Source organism: Rhincodon typus, chromosome 5 (assembly GCF_021869965.1).
Source record: "Rhincodon typus isolate 14 chromosome 5, sRhiTyp1.1, whole genome shotgun sequence".
Classification (NCBI taxonomy): domain Eukaryota; kingdom Metazoa; phylum Chordata; class Chondrichthyes; order Orectolobiformes; family Rhincodontidae; genus Rhincodon; species Rhincodon typus.
The window spans coordinates 24851576-24870028 of NC_063336.1; the positions used below are offsets into that span (position 1 = coordinate 24851576).

Below are 18453 nucleotides of genomic sequence, written 5' to 3' on the forward strand. Positions count from 1 at the left end.
CTCTTGAAGTTCTGGTATGCTCCTGGAGCCTTCCACCATGCAGACTTGTACAAAATAAATATTCAGTTCCTCCACCATTTTTTTTTGTTCCCCATTATTACTTCACCAGTCTCATTTTCCAACAGCCCAGTGTCCACTCTTGCCTCTCTGTTACCTTTTTAAATAACTAAAACCACTCTTGCAATCTTCTTTTATATTACTAGCTAGCTTGCCCTCTTATTTCATCTTTTTTTTAATTATTCTCTGCTGTTTTTAAAGGCTTTCCAAACCCCTCTCTTCCTAATAATCTTCACCACATTGCATGATTTTTCTTGAGTTTTTATGCTGTCCCTGACTTGCCTTGTCAGCCATAGTTGCTTCCGCCTCCTGTCAGTATGTTAATTCTATCTTAGGATGAATTTCTGCTAGGCTTTCCTTCCAATCATCTCTGGCCAGCTTCTCCCTCATGTCTTTGTTCTTACCTTTTACTCAATTGTAATACTATTACATCTGATTCAATCTTCTCTCTCTCAAACTGCAGAGTGAATTCTATCATATTATGGTCACTGCCCCCTTGAGTTTCCTTCAGCCTAACCTTTGTAATCAAGTCTGCCTCATTACGCATCACAGTATCCAGAATTTCCTGTTCCCTAGTGAACTCTACCAAAAACTGCCAAAAAAAACTATCTCATAGCCATTCATTTTCTTGGGATCTGCTACCAATGTGATTTTCCTAGTCCACCTGCATATTGAAGTAACAGAACTGGCATGTAAGAAAGGCAGTATCTCCTGATTTATTTTCTTCCCCACCTCCTGACTACTGCTAGGAGACCAGTATACAACTCCCATCAGGGTCTTTTCTCCTTTGGGGTTCCTCAGAGCTACCCACATCAGATTCTATGCCTTCCAACTCTACATCACTTCTTACTACCAATTTAATTTCATTTCTTAACAACAAGCCAACTCCACCCCCTCTGCCCATCTGCCTGATTTTGATTGGACACCTGTCCTTGGATATTTAGTTCCCAGCCCTGATCCCCTTGTGGCCAAGTGTCTGTGATACCTGCAACATCGTATGCTCTAATTTCAATCTACCCTATCAGCTCATTTACTTTGTTTTGTATACTGTGTGCATTTAAGTACAACAGCCTCAATCCTGTATTGCCTATCTCCCTTCTCATAGTTGTCCCCTCATCTGCCCTGCCTGAAGCTAGGTACCTGACCCTTTCCACACTCTCTGTCCTGTGTTCTGGAAACTTTAATAACCTCTGCTGAACCAAAAAGCACCTCTAGCCCTCTGCACGGAATTCCTACTCTGCCTCCAAATTCCCCTAACCATATACTCTGTGGCTGTGTCTCACTCCAGTTGAGATCCCTCCTTCCTCCCATGCACAGCTTACTGGCACTTTACCTTCTGATGAGCTTCCATTAATTCTTCTCTTATACTCCATGCATAAGACAGGAGCAGAAGTAGGCCTTTTTGCCCATCAACTTTACTCCACTATTCAGTGAGATCTTGGCTGATCTGATCATTGTCATCCTGCCTTTTTCCCCATAAACCTTGATTTCCCTTACTGGTTAAAAACCTATCTGACTGAACCTTGAATATCCTTAACATCCAACCCTCAACTGGTCTTGGGAGAGAATTCTACAGATTTACTACCATCTGAGAGAAAAAGTTCCTCCTGACCTCTGTGTTAAATAGGTGCCCCTTACTCTGAAGTTATGCCTCTGGTCTTACATTCTTTTCACATCTATCCTTTCAAAATCCCCTAGAACCTCATATATTTTAATAAGGTCTCCTTCCATTCTTTAAAACTCTATTGAGTACAGGCTCTAATTGATCTCGGAAGAAAAATCCCTCCATTTCCAGGATAAACCTAGTAAATCTTCTCTCTGCCTCCATTGCCTGTATGTCATTCCTTTGAAAAGAGAGCCAAGATAAAGGTGCGTTCTGTCTTGTGTGGCCTTGTGTGCTTTCAGCAAGACTTGCCTATTTTTATACTCCATTCCCTTTGTAATAAAAGCCAACAATTAATTTGCTTCCTGCATTACCTGCTGAACCTGGCTGCTAGCATTTTGAGATTCATGCACAAGGATCCCAAGTCCCTCTGTGCTGCACCTTTCTGCAGTCTTTCTCCATTTAAATAATAATCAGCTCCTTTGTTACTGTTACAAAATCTGTACACTGCTCCCACAAGTGATTTCATACCTTCTTATCATTACTCATCTCTACCCAAGCCATTTCTACATCCTGGAGTTATGTCATCTCTCTCTATTATGAAAATGTTTAGTTTTCATTTACTGTAATACAAACTGAGGAAAAGGGGTTAGAAAAGTAAACTGGAGTTACTGTATAATGCTCAGAATGACTACGTTGAGTAGTAGTCCTTCAAAGCTAGAAAGGATGTGAAGAAGGGTCAAAGATAATAAAAGAACATTTTTTAAAGAAATATATAAGTAAAACAACATGGAAAATTTCACAACAAAGGAATGGAATAGAGGATCTAGTTAGAGAGAATGAGGTTTGAATGGAGATGTAACATCAATAGTGAAAATCAAAGTGGAGACAAAAAACGTATGTACGAGAAATATCTGAGGAAAAGGAATTGATTGTAAAAATACCAATAGAACTAGAGATGAAGACTTCACTGGACACAAAGATGGACCCAAGTTATGATGGTAAAAGGAAACTTTGGCAGAAACTTTGATCCCAATTCTTTACTCCCCTTTAGAAGGTCTGGAAGCTAGCTAAGACTGCTTATGATTCCCATAAAGACACACAAAATTGAAGAATTTCCCCAGCAACTGGAGGAAAGAAGCAACACAAAAATGTCATTTCTTACTTAAACTAAAGCCGCAATAGACCAAACGTGCAAAGCAAGCAACCAATACATCAAATTAAATAGAAGATACTTACTAACTTAACCAACTTTCCAAACTGGATTATGTCTTTTATTCAACATCACACTTTTGGCAAATACCTAATATTACAGGAACTGGCCCACAGTCACTCCCAGCTTTTCAACAGAGTATGAAGTCATACAGCACAGAAACGGACCCTTCAGTCCAACTCGTTCATGCTGATCAAGTTTCCCAAACCAAACTAGTCTCGTTTGGCCCATATCCCTCCTAAACCTTTCCCATTCATGTATCTGACCAAATGTCTTTGAAATGTTGTAACTTATACCTACATCTACCACTTCCTCTGGCAGTTCACTCCATATACAGACCACCCTCTGAGTAGCAAATGTTGCGCCTCGGGTCCTTTTTAAGTCTTTCCACTCTCATCTTTAAATTATGCTCTCTACTTTTGAGCTCCCCTACCCTGGGGAAAAGACTGTTGCTATTCACCTTATCAATGCCCTTCATGATGTTATAAACCTCTATAATGTCACCCCTCAACCTCCTACGCTGCAGGGGAAAAAAATCCCAGCCTGTCTAGCCTCCTTTTATAACGCGAACGTTCCAGTCTCAGTAACATCCTTGTAAATCTTTTCTGCAACCTTTCCAATCATTTCTCCCCTCCACACAAGATTGAAACATTGAGTGACCTTTGACAGTTGCTTCTACTCCATGTTCAAGTGTTTGAATTTTTCGATTAGACCAGTAAGGTAAACCACAACAACTCCCTATTCCTTAAATATTAAAGAGCCCCTTCTGTTCTGTTTCTCATTTGAACAAAAGCTAAACTTTCACACGCATCCTGTTTGGTTGTTACCTCAAACCATTCTCTCCTCCTTTTTCACAGCTGTAGTTTCTTTCTTTCTGCATTTTGAACAGCAGCTGCCCTTTTTCTGAGAGATGCTGTGGGAAAGTGTTAAAACTGTCACTTGACACTTCATTGAGTTTCTATTTAAGTTTCTCTCCCATGGCAACAGGATCACAAGAACACAACTTCAAGCTGTGGTGTTTATTTGGAATTTGTTTTATTTTGAGTTAAAGGTATGTGTCAAAACAATCGTCTTTGTAAAATTCAGTGCTGATCGGATACTAAACCAGATAACTATAGATTGCATAGTCTAAGAATATAAGACTTGTATTGTTTGGCACTTCGAAGCATGAAAGATGATTCACTTGAAACATTCAGGATTATGAAAAGCCTTGGTAGGGTAGGTGCTGAGAGATTTATTCTGTTGTTTGAGAAATGTAAAGCAGAATGAAACAGTCTTCAAATAAGCCCCTAATCATTCAGGATTAAGATGAGGAGAAATTACCTTGCTCAGAATGTAGTGAATCTTTGAAGTTCTGTACCTCACAGGGTTGTAAACACTTCATCATTTTGTATATTTTAGAATAAGCTGGAGAGATTTCTTGTTTCTCAGAAAATCAAGAGACATGGTGAATGAGCGGGGCAGAGCAGTTTGAATCCCCAAAACAACCATGTTCATATTAAATGGTGGAACAGGCTCACTGGGCCTTAGGGTCTGTTCCTTTTCCTATTTCTTGTGTTCTTTCTAATATCCTTTCTTAATAAATGCTTAGAGTTCATACTTCTAAACCAAATTATTTGAGCATCTAGCTCTGCATAAAATAATCAATGATGGTCAGATGGTCTTGTTCAAAATGAGTCATGTTCATTAAAGTTATGGTCTTCAAATTAATTTGCCCTTGATCTGCACCTTTTGTAGGCATTTTCTTCCACACAGTGAGAACATGGCTGATCTGTGGCCAAACTCCATGTACCTGCCTTTGGTCCATGTCCCATTGTGCCTTTGCTTCACTTGAAAAAAGGTCTCTCGAGTTGATCTAGCATCCACTGCTGTTGTGAAAGAGAGTTCCAAATACCTACCACCTTTTGCGTGTGGACCTGCTTTCTAACATCTCTTCTCAGTGGTCTGGCCCGAAATAGTTTAGAGTCATAGAGATACACAGCATGGAAACAGACCGCTTAGTCCATGCTGACCAAATATCCTAAATAAATCTAGTCCCATTTGCCAGCATTTAGCCTATATCCCTCTAAACTTTTCCTATTCATATACCCATCCAGATGCCTTTTAAATATTGTAATTGTACCAGCCTCCACCACTTCCTCCAGCAGCTCATTCCATACATGCACAACCCTCTGCGTGAAAAAGTTGCCCCTTAGGTCCCTTTTAAATCTTTCCCCACTCCTTAAACCTAAGCCCTCTAGTTTTGGTCTCCCCCACCCTGGGTAAAGACCTTGCCTATTTACCCTATCCATGCCCCTCATGATTTAATAAACCTCTAAGTTCATGTTTCAGCCTCCGATGCTTCAGGGAAAATAGCCCCAGCCTATTCAGCCTCTCCCTATAGCTCAAACTCTCCAATCCTATCAACATCCTTGTAAATCTTTTCTGAACTCTTTCAAGTTCCACAACATCCTTCCTATAGCAGGGAGACCAGAATTGCACACTGTATTCCAATAGTGGCCTAACCAATGTGCTGTACCACTGCAACATGACCTCCCGACTCCTATAATCAATGTACTGACCAATAAGGGCAAGCATACCAAACACCTTCACTATCTTATCTACCTGTGACTCCACTTTCAAGGAACCATGAACCTGCACTCCCAAGTTCTCTTTGTTGAGCAGCACTCCCCAGGATCTTACCATTACGTCCTGCCCTGATTTGCCTTTCCAAAATACAACACCTCACATTTAAATTAAATTAAACTCCATCTGCCATTCCTCAGCCCATTGTACTCTGAAGTAACTTCTTCGCTGCCCACTACACCTCCAATTTTGGTGTCATCTGCAAACTTACTAACCATACCTCCTAATGACGTATCTTTATCTACGCCTGCCTGTCTTGCCAATATCTTGAGGATTTTGATCAGATCACCCTTTAACCTTCTGAATTCTAGAGGAAACAGGCCTAATTAGTGTAATCCCTCCTCATAACTTAACCCCTGAAGTCCAGGTATCATTCTTGTAAATCTATGTTATACTCCCTCCAAAACCAATATATTCTTCCTAATGTATGGTGCTCAGATCTGTTCACAGTATTCCACTTGGGGTCTAACCAGGGTTTTGCGTAATGCAGTATAATCTCTGGATCTTTTATACTCCAGTTCCGTAAATATAAAGGCCAGCATTCCATTAGCTTTCTTGATTATTTTCAGCACCTGTTCATGTTATTTTAATGATCTGTGTACCTGAACTCTCAAGTCTCTTCAGACATCCACTACATTTAACATTTTACCATCTTAAAAAATACCCTGACCTATCCATTTTTTGGTTGAAACTGGATAACCTCGCACTTGCTTGTTTTGAACTCCACCTGCCACAGTTTTGGCCATTCACCTAGCATATCAACATCTCTTTGTAATTTTATGTAATCATCCACCCTATGTACAAGGCTGCCTAACTTTGTGTCATCAGCAAATTTGGAGATTCGACTTCCTATGTCATTATCCAAGTCATGAATTAATAATGTTTACAATTGAAGGCCTTGCATAGGTCGTTATGGACACCACTAGTCATATCCTGCCAATTTGAATATCTACCAATCTTTCCTAGCTTCTGTCATCTGCCAATTTCCCAGCCATGTCAGTAATTTGCCTTCAGTTTGTGGGCTTCTACCTTAGTTAATAGTCTGTTTCGTGGGACTTTATCAAATGCCTTCTGCAAGTCTATGTAAACAACATCCCCTATCCACTACCTCAGCCGCCTCTTCAAAAAGTTCGCTGATGTTTATAAGGCATGATCTACCTGTCATGAATTCACGCTGACTGTCCCTGAGGTGTTCAGTTACTCCATCCTTGTTGATAACAATTTCCCCACCACAGATGTTAGGCTAACTGGTTTGTAATTCCTTGGTTTTCCTCTTCCACCTTTCTCTAAAAGTGATATGTGCAATTTTCCAATCCAGAAGGATGACCCCAATATCTAGGGAACCCTGAAAGATGAAACATTGCAGTATGCTGTTGTTGAATTTGCTTCAAAGTAAAACAAGACTTCTTTTTTGTCTTGTATATTTTACCACAACTTTGTGAACAGTTGTAGTTTAGTACATTTTTAGGAATGTGCCAGATATTTGTCTTGTGTTAATGCATATAGGGACATTCCTTTACAAGACAAAGTCTAGTTCACTAATGTCCTATATGAAAGGAAACTGCCTTCCCAACCTGGTCTGGCCTACATGTGACTTCAGGCCCACAGGAATATGGTTGACACTTAACTACCCACTAGGCAATTAGAGTTGGGTAATAAATGCTGCCTTGGTCAGTGACACCCACATCCAATGAATGAATTTTTTAAAAGTCTAATGTAATATTACAAATAAAGTATTGCCCAAGGATTAAATAAAAATACTTATTGCTATAATTTGATGTGAAATTAACAGTTTTATGTTCTTCTAGCTAGTTTAGAAAGGGCTGGTGAGGTTCGCTTAAAATTAAACGCGGTACTGTGGTGGAAAACAAAGACAACTGATTTCAGTTGATTACAGAATTGTTATCAAATTTGCATTTCTATGATATTAAATGTCTCCAGATCTGTTGGGTAGTTCCAAACCTGAACCTATGCCATGAATCAAGTGCTAGTTTAAGTGTATGCAGCATAATATGCCAGCGGCCTCACAGAGTAGACACACATCCTTCTGATCTATTTCTCCTAACTCCAAATTGCAACAGTTAATGAAATAACAGTCAGGGGTTTAGCACATGAAGGGCAGTTTGCCTCACTGTGTTCTATGGAATGACTGCATCCTATCCATAGTTGTACATGGAGTATTTTCCAAGCACAACTGTCTCAATTTTATGAAATGTTTTACAAGCCCACAAAGAAGACCATAAGACCATAAACATGGAGCAGAAATTAGGCCATTTGGCCCACCGAGTCTGCTCTGCCATTCAATCATGGCTGATAAGTTCCTCAACCCCATTCTCCTGCTTTCTCCCCGTATCCCTTGATCCCCTTGATAATCAAGAACCTATCTATCTCAGTCTTAAAGAACATGGAGAATAAAATATGCCGTGCAAATAATGACTCTGCTTGGGAAAGATTTTGAGAATTGGTATGAGGAATGGTTTTAGCCAGTCTGTGGTTTTAATGTCATGTATGCATCTTCATTATCAGCAGGATTTCCTACCTGGAAGCCAGCCTAAATGCCAAACAGTTATAGGCCAGTTCGTCTTTCTTTGGTGGTGGGCAAATTGTTAGAATCAATCCTAAGAGGTCGGATTAGCTGCCACTTGGAAGGGTATGAACTAGTCGGGGATAGTCAGCATGGCTTTGTAATGGGAAGGTCATACCCTACAAATTTGATTGAATTCTTTGAAAAAGTGACAAGGAGGATCGATGAGCCTGGTGCAGTGAATGTTATCTACGTGGATTTTAAGAAGGCATTTGACAAGGTCCCACATGGCAGACCAGTCAAGAATGTAAAAACCCATGGGATACAGGATAATGTGTCGAATTGGATCCAGCAGTTGGATTAGTAACAGAAAACAAGGCGTAATATTTGTCGGCTGCCTTTGTGAATGGAAAACTGTTTCAAGTAGTGTTCCGCAGGGCTCAGTGTTGGGTCTCCTGCTGTTTGATTTATACATTAACAATTTAGACTTAAATGTTGGGGGGCACAATTGGGAAATTTGCAGATGACACAAAAGTTGACTGTGTAATGGATAGTGTAGAGGATAGCTATAAGCTTCAAAATGATTTGGATGGGTTGGTGGAGTGGGCTGGAAAGTGGCTGATGGAGTTCAGCTCTGATAAGTATAAGCATTTAGGGAGGGAAAACAGTGAAAGGGAATACACAATAAACGGGAATATACTGAAAGGGGTAGATGAAATGAGAGATCTTGGCATGCAAATGCACAGGCCTGTAAAGGTAACTCTACAGATAGATAACGTTGTAAAGAAGGCATGTGAAATGCTGTCCTTTATTGGCTGAGGTATCAAATACAAAAGTAGGAATATAATGATGAAACTGTGTCAGACATTGGTGAGGCCACTACTGGAGTATCGTGTGCAGTTCTGGTCACCACACGACAGAAAGGATGCAATTGCTTTGGAGAGAGTGCAAAGAATATTTACCAGAATGTTGCAAGAGCTGGAGAATTGTAGCTACGAGGAGAGATTGGAGCAGTTGGGGTTTTTTCCTTGGAACAGAGAAGGCTGAGGGGTGACATGATTGAGCTATACAAAATTGTGAGTGGTAGAGTTAGAGTTGACAGAAGAACCTGTTTCCTTTGGCAGAGAGATCAAAAACCAGGGATCATAGATTCAATCTAAGTGGCAGAAGGATTAGAGGGGATGTGAAGAAAAACCACCTTCAAAAACGCACTATTAGCAGCTTGTTGCTCCACCAGATTAGGCTGGTAGGGTCTCAGTTTAAAATACCATCCAAAAAAGTCAGCACCTTTCACAACAGTCCAGGCAGCATCAGAGGAGCAGGAAAGTTGGCGTTTCGGGTTGGAACCCGACCCGACCCGACCCGAAACATCAACTTTCCTGCTCCTCTGATGCTGCCTGGCCTCCTGTGTTCCTCCAGCTCCACGCTGTGTTACCTCTGATTCCATCATCTGCAGTTCTTACTATCTCTGACCACCTTTCACAATACCACTTTTCCAAAAAGTGTCAACCTGGATTATGTACTCATAGACCAGAGTGAGGTTTGAATCAGTAATCTTTTGATTTAGGTGAAAGTTCACACTTGCAAATTAATCAAAGCAAAATGCAGGCATTAACACTATAATTAAGGTTAGCTATAAAAAGTTTCTTGTCACACTTTTGTGAATAACTCAGACTTTACTAATATTTTAAAGTCATTGGAGTTTTATGTTTTAAGAACATTCAGTACTATAAAGGCTAAAGTTGATTTATTACCGTTGGCATATTTACTGTCATGTATTCATTGAAAATAAATTTTTCTTGTGTATTTATTTTTATTAATAAATAGTCAATATTAATATTTTGAGGAATATATGCATAGACCACGTGTATATGTGAAGTTATTGTAAATATTGTGGTCTGCAAATATACTGTAGTTTGAAGATTCTGTGATCTTTTGAGAAGCTTATTAAAAGTTTGTGATGTTTCCATCAGTGATATTCTCCAGCTGTCAATTCTGTCCCTTGGGAGTATCACCAAGAGGACTGCATCGCACTTCTTTGTGCAGATCTTCCATATTAAATGATCAATAGAAAGTCTAGGTGCATTTTGATTAACAAAATTCTTTTGATATGCATACAATTATTGTTTTCTGATTTGTTTGTGAAATAATGCAAATTTGACATTTTTGTATTTGAAAGAAAGTGTTAATTAATGGTATTGTTTTGAGATTCCATTTTAAAGCTTAAAGTTGTTTTTTGTAGATTTTCTCCCCCTTCTCTTGAAAAGCTGGACTTGCAAGATATTCTCAGTGCCCGCTCATGTTTCAGTACTTTGTTCACCCTTCACAAGATGCAGTCAGATGAGCCAGGCCATTCATCCACTGTTGACACACAATGTGAGAAAATTGGATATGTTTTCTCCCATTACATCATCTTACTGCATCTTGAGTGAATCTATAAACTGACCCAGAAGATTACTTGAACTGTTGGTTATTCTGTATACTTAAAAAATAAAAAGTTCTTCCCAGGATCTGACCTAAATTGTCCTTTTCATCATTTGTAACACATACCCCACACAACCTTGTTCTCATGTCTTGGCTTGCCAAGAAATAATACTCCCAAATTTACCTTATTTCTAAAAACCAAAAGAACTGCGGATGCTGTAAATCAGGAACAAAAACAAAGTTGCTGGAAAAGCTCAGCAGGTCTGGCAGCATCTGTGAAGGAGAAAACAGAGTTAACATTTCGGGTCCGGTGACCCGTTCGTGTTGGTGTTGTACCTTATTTCTCTTGTTTAGGATTTTGATAGAGACCTCTTCCAGAGGTTATTTGTAACGTTAAAAATGTCAGAGTTTCTCTGATTTTTTTTTTCCTCAACTGTAATAAAGCAATTCATGGTTTGAGTTGCATTTCCTTTTACAGGCTTTCTTTTGAAAAATATTTGCCAAATTAAAATTTTGTTGAATAGCTTTTATGTAATTGTCAATTCTCAAAGTAACACATTAAATTATTGTATAACATATTTCTCTTCAACTTTTACAGTGTTTCAAGGCTTATTTTTGTGAGGCATCTGGGTGGTATTTTGGCTGTTGCTAATATCAGAGGAGGAGGAGAATATGGGGAAAGTTGGCACAAAGGTAAGGTAATCAACGTACACCGGCACATGGATATAAACTTTACACCTGAAATGCTTTTCTTTTATCTCCTTGCATATCAGACTAATCTTTAATTCTCATTTTTCATTGAGCGGCCAACTTGATTGTGTTTATCAGGTTCTAGGAAGTATTGGACTATGATTTTCAACAATATTTGTGTGTTGCAGTTGGCATAAATCTAGTTTACTCCATTATATTCCCCAGTGGAACTCTTTTCACATGTGTCTTCTGTGCTGAGCAGTTCTGAATCTATCCAAACAATATATCATCTTGCCCATGATTCTTAATCTTCCAAGTCTGGAAAAAACTGTGTTCAGCATCTTTCAAGGATCCACGTAAGCTACAAGATTATCTTTTCCACAAGTTTTGTTAGCATCTCAAAGAATTTCATTAGATTTATATGGCTTCCAAATTATATTACTTCCAGAACCATGCTAACTGCTCTTTGAGATATCTATGCTGCTTTTAAATCTTTATTTATGGCATCTCCTAAATGCCCACAAGCATTTTGTCTCTCTAGATTTTAATGTAATGACTTTATAGTCCTGTGTTTGTGGCTTCAGAACATTGAAATTGCATTTCCAGAGCCATATGGAACCAGAGCTACGTATGTTCCAGAGCTCTATATCAATCAAGTAATTGCGATCTTAATATTTGACCTTGGATTGCTTGCTTATTTGTTGAACGCTTTTTCTTTTTGAATTTGATTTGTTTATTTATATTGATTTTTCCAGTTATATTTACTTTTCATAAGGGCCCTTGTGACATAATGGTAGTATCCTACCTCTGGGCCAGAAAGCCCAGGGTTCATATGTGTGTCATAACATATCTGCGTAGGTTTTTTTGAAGTATCTATTGCAACTTTCATCGAGCAATGAATGTAATTAAATCATCAGCTAAGCTATATTCATTTAAAATCTAGCGCAGGTAGTACAGTGGCAATGTCACTAGACAGTGGCCCATGTATATTCCTAACAATGGAAATTCGTGTCAGTTCTGTTAGGCTATTAGTTTCTAATCTTAAATCATTAGAATTAATTTATTAATGTATATACCTATAGTCTTGCAGTTATGCTTCATTTTGCTTTAAATTACTTCCGTCTGAGTGCTCGTTTTCTAATCACCTGACTATTTTCCAATATTGTCTTTAGACAATGGTGTCTTTCTTACAATGCAACAATCACACTATTTCTTTATTAATTGGCCGTAAGCAATTGGGCTGGAATGTCTCGACTGTGAATCGGACTAATAGACGTGCAAGTTTTCCTTTCTAATGTAATTCTACATGTAAAAGTGTTGTTTAATTATGTGTTCTTTCTTGGTATGTGGGTGTCACTAGAATTTGTTGCCCATCTGCACTGTCCTTGGACTAAGTGATTTGCTAGACCATTCTGAAGGTAGTTAACAAGCAGTCACATGGCTGTGAGTCACGTGGACCATATACCATAAGGCCATTAGTGAATTCAATGGGTTTTATGACTATTTATAGTTTTGTAATCATTAGTTTTAAACAGATTTGGGTAAATGAATCTAAATTACACCAGGTGCCATGGTGGATTTGAGCCTGTGACCCCAAAGAATTAGCCTGATATCCTTATGACATCGAGGTCCAGTGATATTATCATGCTATTGCCTCCTCCCAACAATTCCTGTAATCCTCTAGCATTTTGTCTGTTTGTGGAATTTCCATCTCTTATTCTGTTTCCATTTATTGTGCACTATTTAAATGCACAATCAATTTTTACAGTATGCTTAAATGTTCTCATTGCTCTGCACTGTCCTAATTCTAGCCACTCTGAAATCATTTGAGTTTTTTGATTAAGGGACTTGTCATCCTGAAATGTAGCAAGGATATTAGCAGGTGTGTATTTTTGTGAACAAATAACTCATAATATCCTTTTGCTAATATTATCCAACAAACTAAATTAGTTATGTTTCTATCAAAAGTAGTAAAAATATTTGAACAGTGTAAGATTGCAAATCTTCCAGATTTCGATGCAATCATTCAGAGGGTTAAGCTTTATTTGATCTTTCACATTTTTTTAAAAACAAAAGCTCAGGCAGCAATATCTTAGGAGTAGAAAATAGCCATTAAGCCCAATAATAACTGGACTTCAGGAGCTCAGTTATGAGGACAGGCCTATTTTCTGTAGAATTTAGGAAGTTAAGGGTTGATCTGATCGAAGTCTACAAGATATTAACATAAATCATAGAATCCCTACAGTGTGGAAACAGGCCCTTTGGCCCAACAAGTCCACACCAACCCTCAGAGCATTCCACCCCGAACCGTCCCCAATAACCCACCTAATCTACACATCCCTGGACACGATGGGCAATTTAGCATTGCCAATCCACCTAGCCTGCACATCTTTGGACTGTGGGAGTAAACTGAAGCACCCAGAGGAAACCCACGCAGACATTGGGAGAACGTGCAAACTCCACGCAGACAATCGCCCGAAGTTGGAATCGAACTCGGGTTCCTGGCGCTGTGAGGCAGCAGTGCTAACCACTGAGCCGCCGTGCTGCTCCTTTTAATAAATCCCTGTAACCCTGCATTTCCCATGACTGACCCACCCATGTTTGGACTGTGGGAGGAAACTAAAGCATCTAGAGGAAACCCACACAGACGGAGAAAATGTGCAAACTCCACACACAGTTGCCTGCAGGAAAAGACAGATAGATAAATTATTTCCACTGGTCAAGGGTTCTAGAACCAGGGGATATAGTCTGAGAATTAGGACCACACCGTTCAAAGGGAGATGTTAGGAAGCGATTCTACACACAAAGGGTTGTAGATGTTTGGAACTCTTCTACAAATGGCATTGGATGCTAATGGTTTATTTTTAAATCAGAGATAAATAAATTTTTGTTAAGCAAAGATATTAAGGGATATGGGCCAAAGGCAGATATATGGACTTAGGCCACAAATCGGTCATGATCTCATTGAATAGAGGAACAGGCTTGAGGGGGTGAATGATCTACTCCTGTTCTTATGAGTACAAATGGTACACACCAAATGTATGTAAATTAATTTTATCCAGCATAACTTTCACGAACATGATTCATTTTCAACAAAATCATTTGGCTATTATTGATTTATCTTACCAGAACTGGGTGCTCAAATAATTTGGTTTAGAGTTATTGACTGTGTTTATTCAGAGCTCTTGTTCCAATATTCCTATGTAATAAACCAGTTTCTTTTTCAAAACTTTTCTACTCATATTCACTCCATGTAATTCAATCCTCTCTTCCATCAACGTTGAATCTGTTTGCGTTCAGAGCTGGGTATTTTGTTCCACAACTCCAACTTGATGATCCCTGGACTTGAGGGGTCCAGTATCTTGGCAGTGAGATTTGCTAGAGATATTTTGGGGGGCTGGGGGCTAAATTAGTCTGGCAGTGGGGTGGGACCCTAAGGAGTAGTGAGATAAGAGAGAAGGCTGAGGCTGGTACAAAAGTTAAAGAAAGCAAGTTAAATAGACAAGGCATTCAAGAGCATGGCAGAGGATGAGGGAAGATTTGTGAATTAAAATGCATTTATTTCAATGTAAGAGGCCTGACAGACAAGGCAGATGAACTCAGAGCCTGGATGGCAATATGGGACAGAAACATGGCTGAGGGAGGGACAGGACTGGTAGGTCAATGTTCCGGGGTATAGATTCTATGGGAAGAATAGAAGGGGAGGCAACGGAAGAGTGGGAGTAACATTTTTGAATAGGGAAAACAGCATGGCAGCACTTAGGATATTCCTGGGATTGTCCAATGAAGCTATATGGATGGAACTGAGAAATAAGAAGGGGTGATCACTTTGATGGGATTGTACTATAAGCACCCCATAGTCAGCAGGAAATTGAGGAGCAAGTGTGTAGGGAGATCACAGATAGCAGTAAGGATAATAGGGTTGTAATAGTTGAGGATTTTAATTTTTCAAACGTAGATGAGATTGCCATAGTCCTAAGTGCTTTGATATGGAGGAATTTGTTAAATGTGTTCAAAAAAAAATTTCTCAATCAATATGTAGATGGCCCTACTAGAGAAGGGGCAAAATATGATCTTCTCTTGGGGAAATAAGGCAGGGCAAGTGACTGAGGTATTAGTGAGGGAGCACTTTGCGACCAGTGACCATAATTTTATTTAGTTTTTAAATAGTATGGAAGATAGACCTGGTCCACAAGTTGAAGTTCCAAACTGGGACAAGACCAATTTTGATGATATTAGACGGGAACTTTCAAAAGTTGACTGGGGGAGGCTGTTCACAGATAAAGGAACATCTGGCAAGTGGGAGGCTTTCAAAAGCAAATATCAAAAGTTCAGGGACAGCATGTTCCTGGTAGTATGAAGGGCAAAAGGAGAAGGGAACTCTAGATTACTAAAGATATTGAGGCACTGGTCAAGAAAAAGGAGGCGTATGTTAGTTATAGATGGCTGAAATCAAGTGAATCCCTTGAAGAGTAAAGGGAGTGTAGGACTACACTTAGGGGGAAATCAGGAGGCCAATAAAAGGGGACATAAGATAGCTTGGGCGAATAAGCTTGAAGAGATTCTACAAGGATATTAAGCACAAAAGAGTAACTAGGGAGAGCATAGGACCCCTTACAGATCAACAAGGCCATCTATATGTGGAACCTCAGGAGATGGGTGAGATCCTTAACAAATATTTCATGTCAGTGTTTACTGTGAAGAAAGACGTAGAAGCTAGGGAACTTGGGAAAATAAATAGTGATGTCTTGAAAAGAGTCTAATTAAGGGACCTGATCAAGTGTATCCCAGGACATCGTGGGAAGCTAGGCAAGAAATTGCGAGGCCCCTAGCAGAGATATTTGTATCATCAATAGCCACGAGTGAGCTGCCGGAAGACTTGAGGGCGGCTAATGTTGTGCCATTGTTTATGAAAGACTGCAAGGAAAAGCCAGGAAACTATCTATAGACCTGTAAGTCTGACATCAATGGCAGGTAAGTTATTGGACGGGATTCTGAAGAGACAAGATCTACATCCTTTTCAAAAGGCACGGACTGATTAGGGATAGTCAGCATGCCATTTTGCATGGGGAAATCATGCCTCACAAACTTGATTGAGTTGTTTTGAAGAAGTATAGAAGACAGATGAAGGCAGAGCGGTAGGCATTGTCTGCATAGACTTTAGCAAGGCCTTTGACAAGGTTCCATATGGTGGACTGGTTAGTGAAATTAGATCAATCGGATCCAGGGAGAGCTAACCAATTGGATACAAATTTGATTTGGTGGTGAGAGAGAGTTGTTGTTCAGACAGGAGGCCTGTGACCAGCAGAGTGCAGCAAGGATCAGTGCTGGGCCCACATTATTCGTCATTTATATGAACAATTTAGATGAGAATACAGGAGGCCCATTCAGTAAGTTAGCGGATGAAACCAAAATAGGTGGTATAGTAGACAGTGAACAAGATTATCTAAGAGTACACCTATCTTGATCAACTGGCCCAGTGGGCCGAGGAATGGCAGGTGGAGTTTAATTTAGGTAAATGCGAGGTATTGCAGTTTGGTAAGAAAAACCAGGGCAGGGCTTACTCGGCTGATGGTAGGGCCCTGGGGAGTGTTATCAAACAGAGAAATCTAGGGGGTCAGCATGTTCCTTGAAAGTGGAATCACAGGTAGACAGGATGGTGAAGAAGGCATCTGGCACGCTTGGCTTCATCAGTTAGAGCATTTCACATAGGAGTTCGGACATCCTGTTATGGCTGCAAAAGACATGGGTAAGGCCACATTTCGAATACTGTTTATATTTCTGGTCACCCTGCTATAGGAAGGTTGTTATTAAACTGGAACGGGTGCAGAAAAGACTTACAAGGATGTTACTGAGACTGGAGGGTTTGAATTATAAGGAGAGGCTGGATAGGCTGGGACATTTTTCCCTGGAGCAAAGGAGGCTAAGAGGTGACCTTCTAAAAGGTTTATAAAATCATGAGGGGTATAGATAAGGTGAATAGCCAAGGTCTTTTCCCCAGGTTAGGGGAGACCAAAACTAGAGGGCATAGGTTAAGTGAAAGGGGAAAAATTTAAGAGTTCTGAGGGGCAGCTTTTTCACACAGAGGGTAGTGCATATATGGAATGAACTGTCAGAGGAAGAGGTAAAGAAGAGCACCAATTACAACATTTTAAGAGACATTTGGACAGGTACATGGATAAGAAAGGTTTAGAGGGATATGGGCCAAATGCAGGTGACTAGTTCAGTTTAGGAAACCTGGTCAGCGTGGATTAGTTGGGTGGAAGAGTTTTTTTTGTGCTTTTATGACTATTTTCTAGACTTGGTGTTTAACTCTGTTCGGAAAGAGTCTTGAATCCATAAATCTCTGACTCAGGCAAAGTGTGACTGTTTATTCACAATTGACAACGCTGGGGTGAGCAGAGTGGTTTGCTGAGCAGAGCAGAGTTAGAGAAAGAGAAAGTTTGAAGGAATGTTTTGTAGGACTGAGAGATGTTGCAGAGAAAGGAAAAAGCTATAAAAGTAAAAATGCTAAATTTAAACCATTGAGCCACCATGATGATCAGGTGCAACTGATGAAAGATGGCCAGCACTACTTTGATTGAAATATAGTATTGAGGGTAACATATGAAAAGTTAATTCTGAATCCATTGGAATAGTTGAGTCTAGAGGTTAAAAAGGCATTAATACAGATTTCAGCAGCAAATGGATTGAGGTCGGGTCAGAGATGGAGAATATTTTGGAGATGCATGCAAGCTGAAATGGGACTGGTATAGATTGATAACTTCACTTAAAAATTCTTTATTCTATTAAACTCTAATGCCCTTACAGTTGAGACGGTTCTTCTTGATGTTGTGAGTCACTTGTACTGTTATTTTGGATATATAAACATGATCCTGTATTTAAGATACAAATGCTGGATTATCCTGTAGTGCAGTAATGTTGATATATACTTACTGCCAAGTTACTGCTGACAAAATGAAGTGGTAATTATTGCTGCTGCACATTGTCCCCTTTAATTAAACACAGCTCCAACAGAATAATGTATATGAGCAAAACATTAATTAAAGATAGTAACTGGGGAGGAGGCATCATGTATTGCATGCTTTTGTTTTCTAGAATGATAAAGTATACCATCAAAAGTCAAATTGGAAGTAGTGTTTAATCCCTTTAACACCATATAAGGATACATGTTTACTTTTCAATAAATGCAACTCAGCTTTATCTAACATTATAATGTGGCATAATTACTCTAATCTGGAGTGTTTTGTAAAGTAAATCATTTAGCTTGTATTTTATTACATGACACAATTGAATTGAAATTATGATAGCTTAAGT

General features: G+C 39.4%; 1 protein-coding gene across 1 annotated transcript in view; it reads left to right on the forward strand.

Annotated features, from left to right (window-relative positions):
• The window catches only part of LOC109934916 (prolyl endopeptidase), a 130754-nt gene that overhangs the window by 95632 nt on the left and 16669 nt on the right, over positions 1-18453 (forward strand). The window contains exon 12 of the mRNA XM_048596701.1: positions 11045-11139. Coding sequence (XP_048452658.1) covers positions 11045-11139 — 95 coding nt within the window. The remainder of the gene's footprint in view (positions 1-11044; positions 11140-18453) is intronic.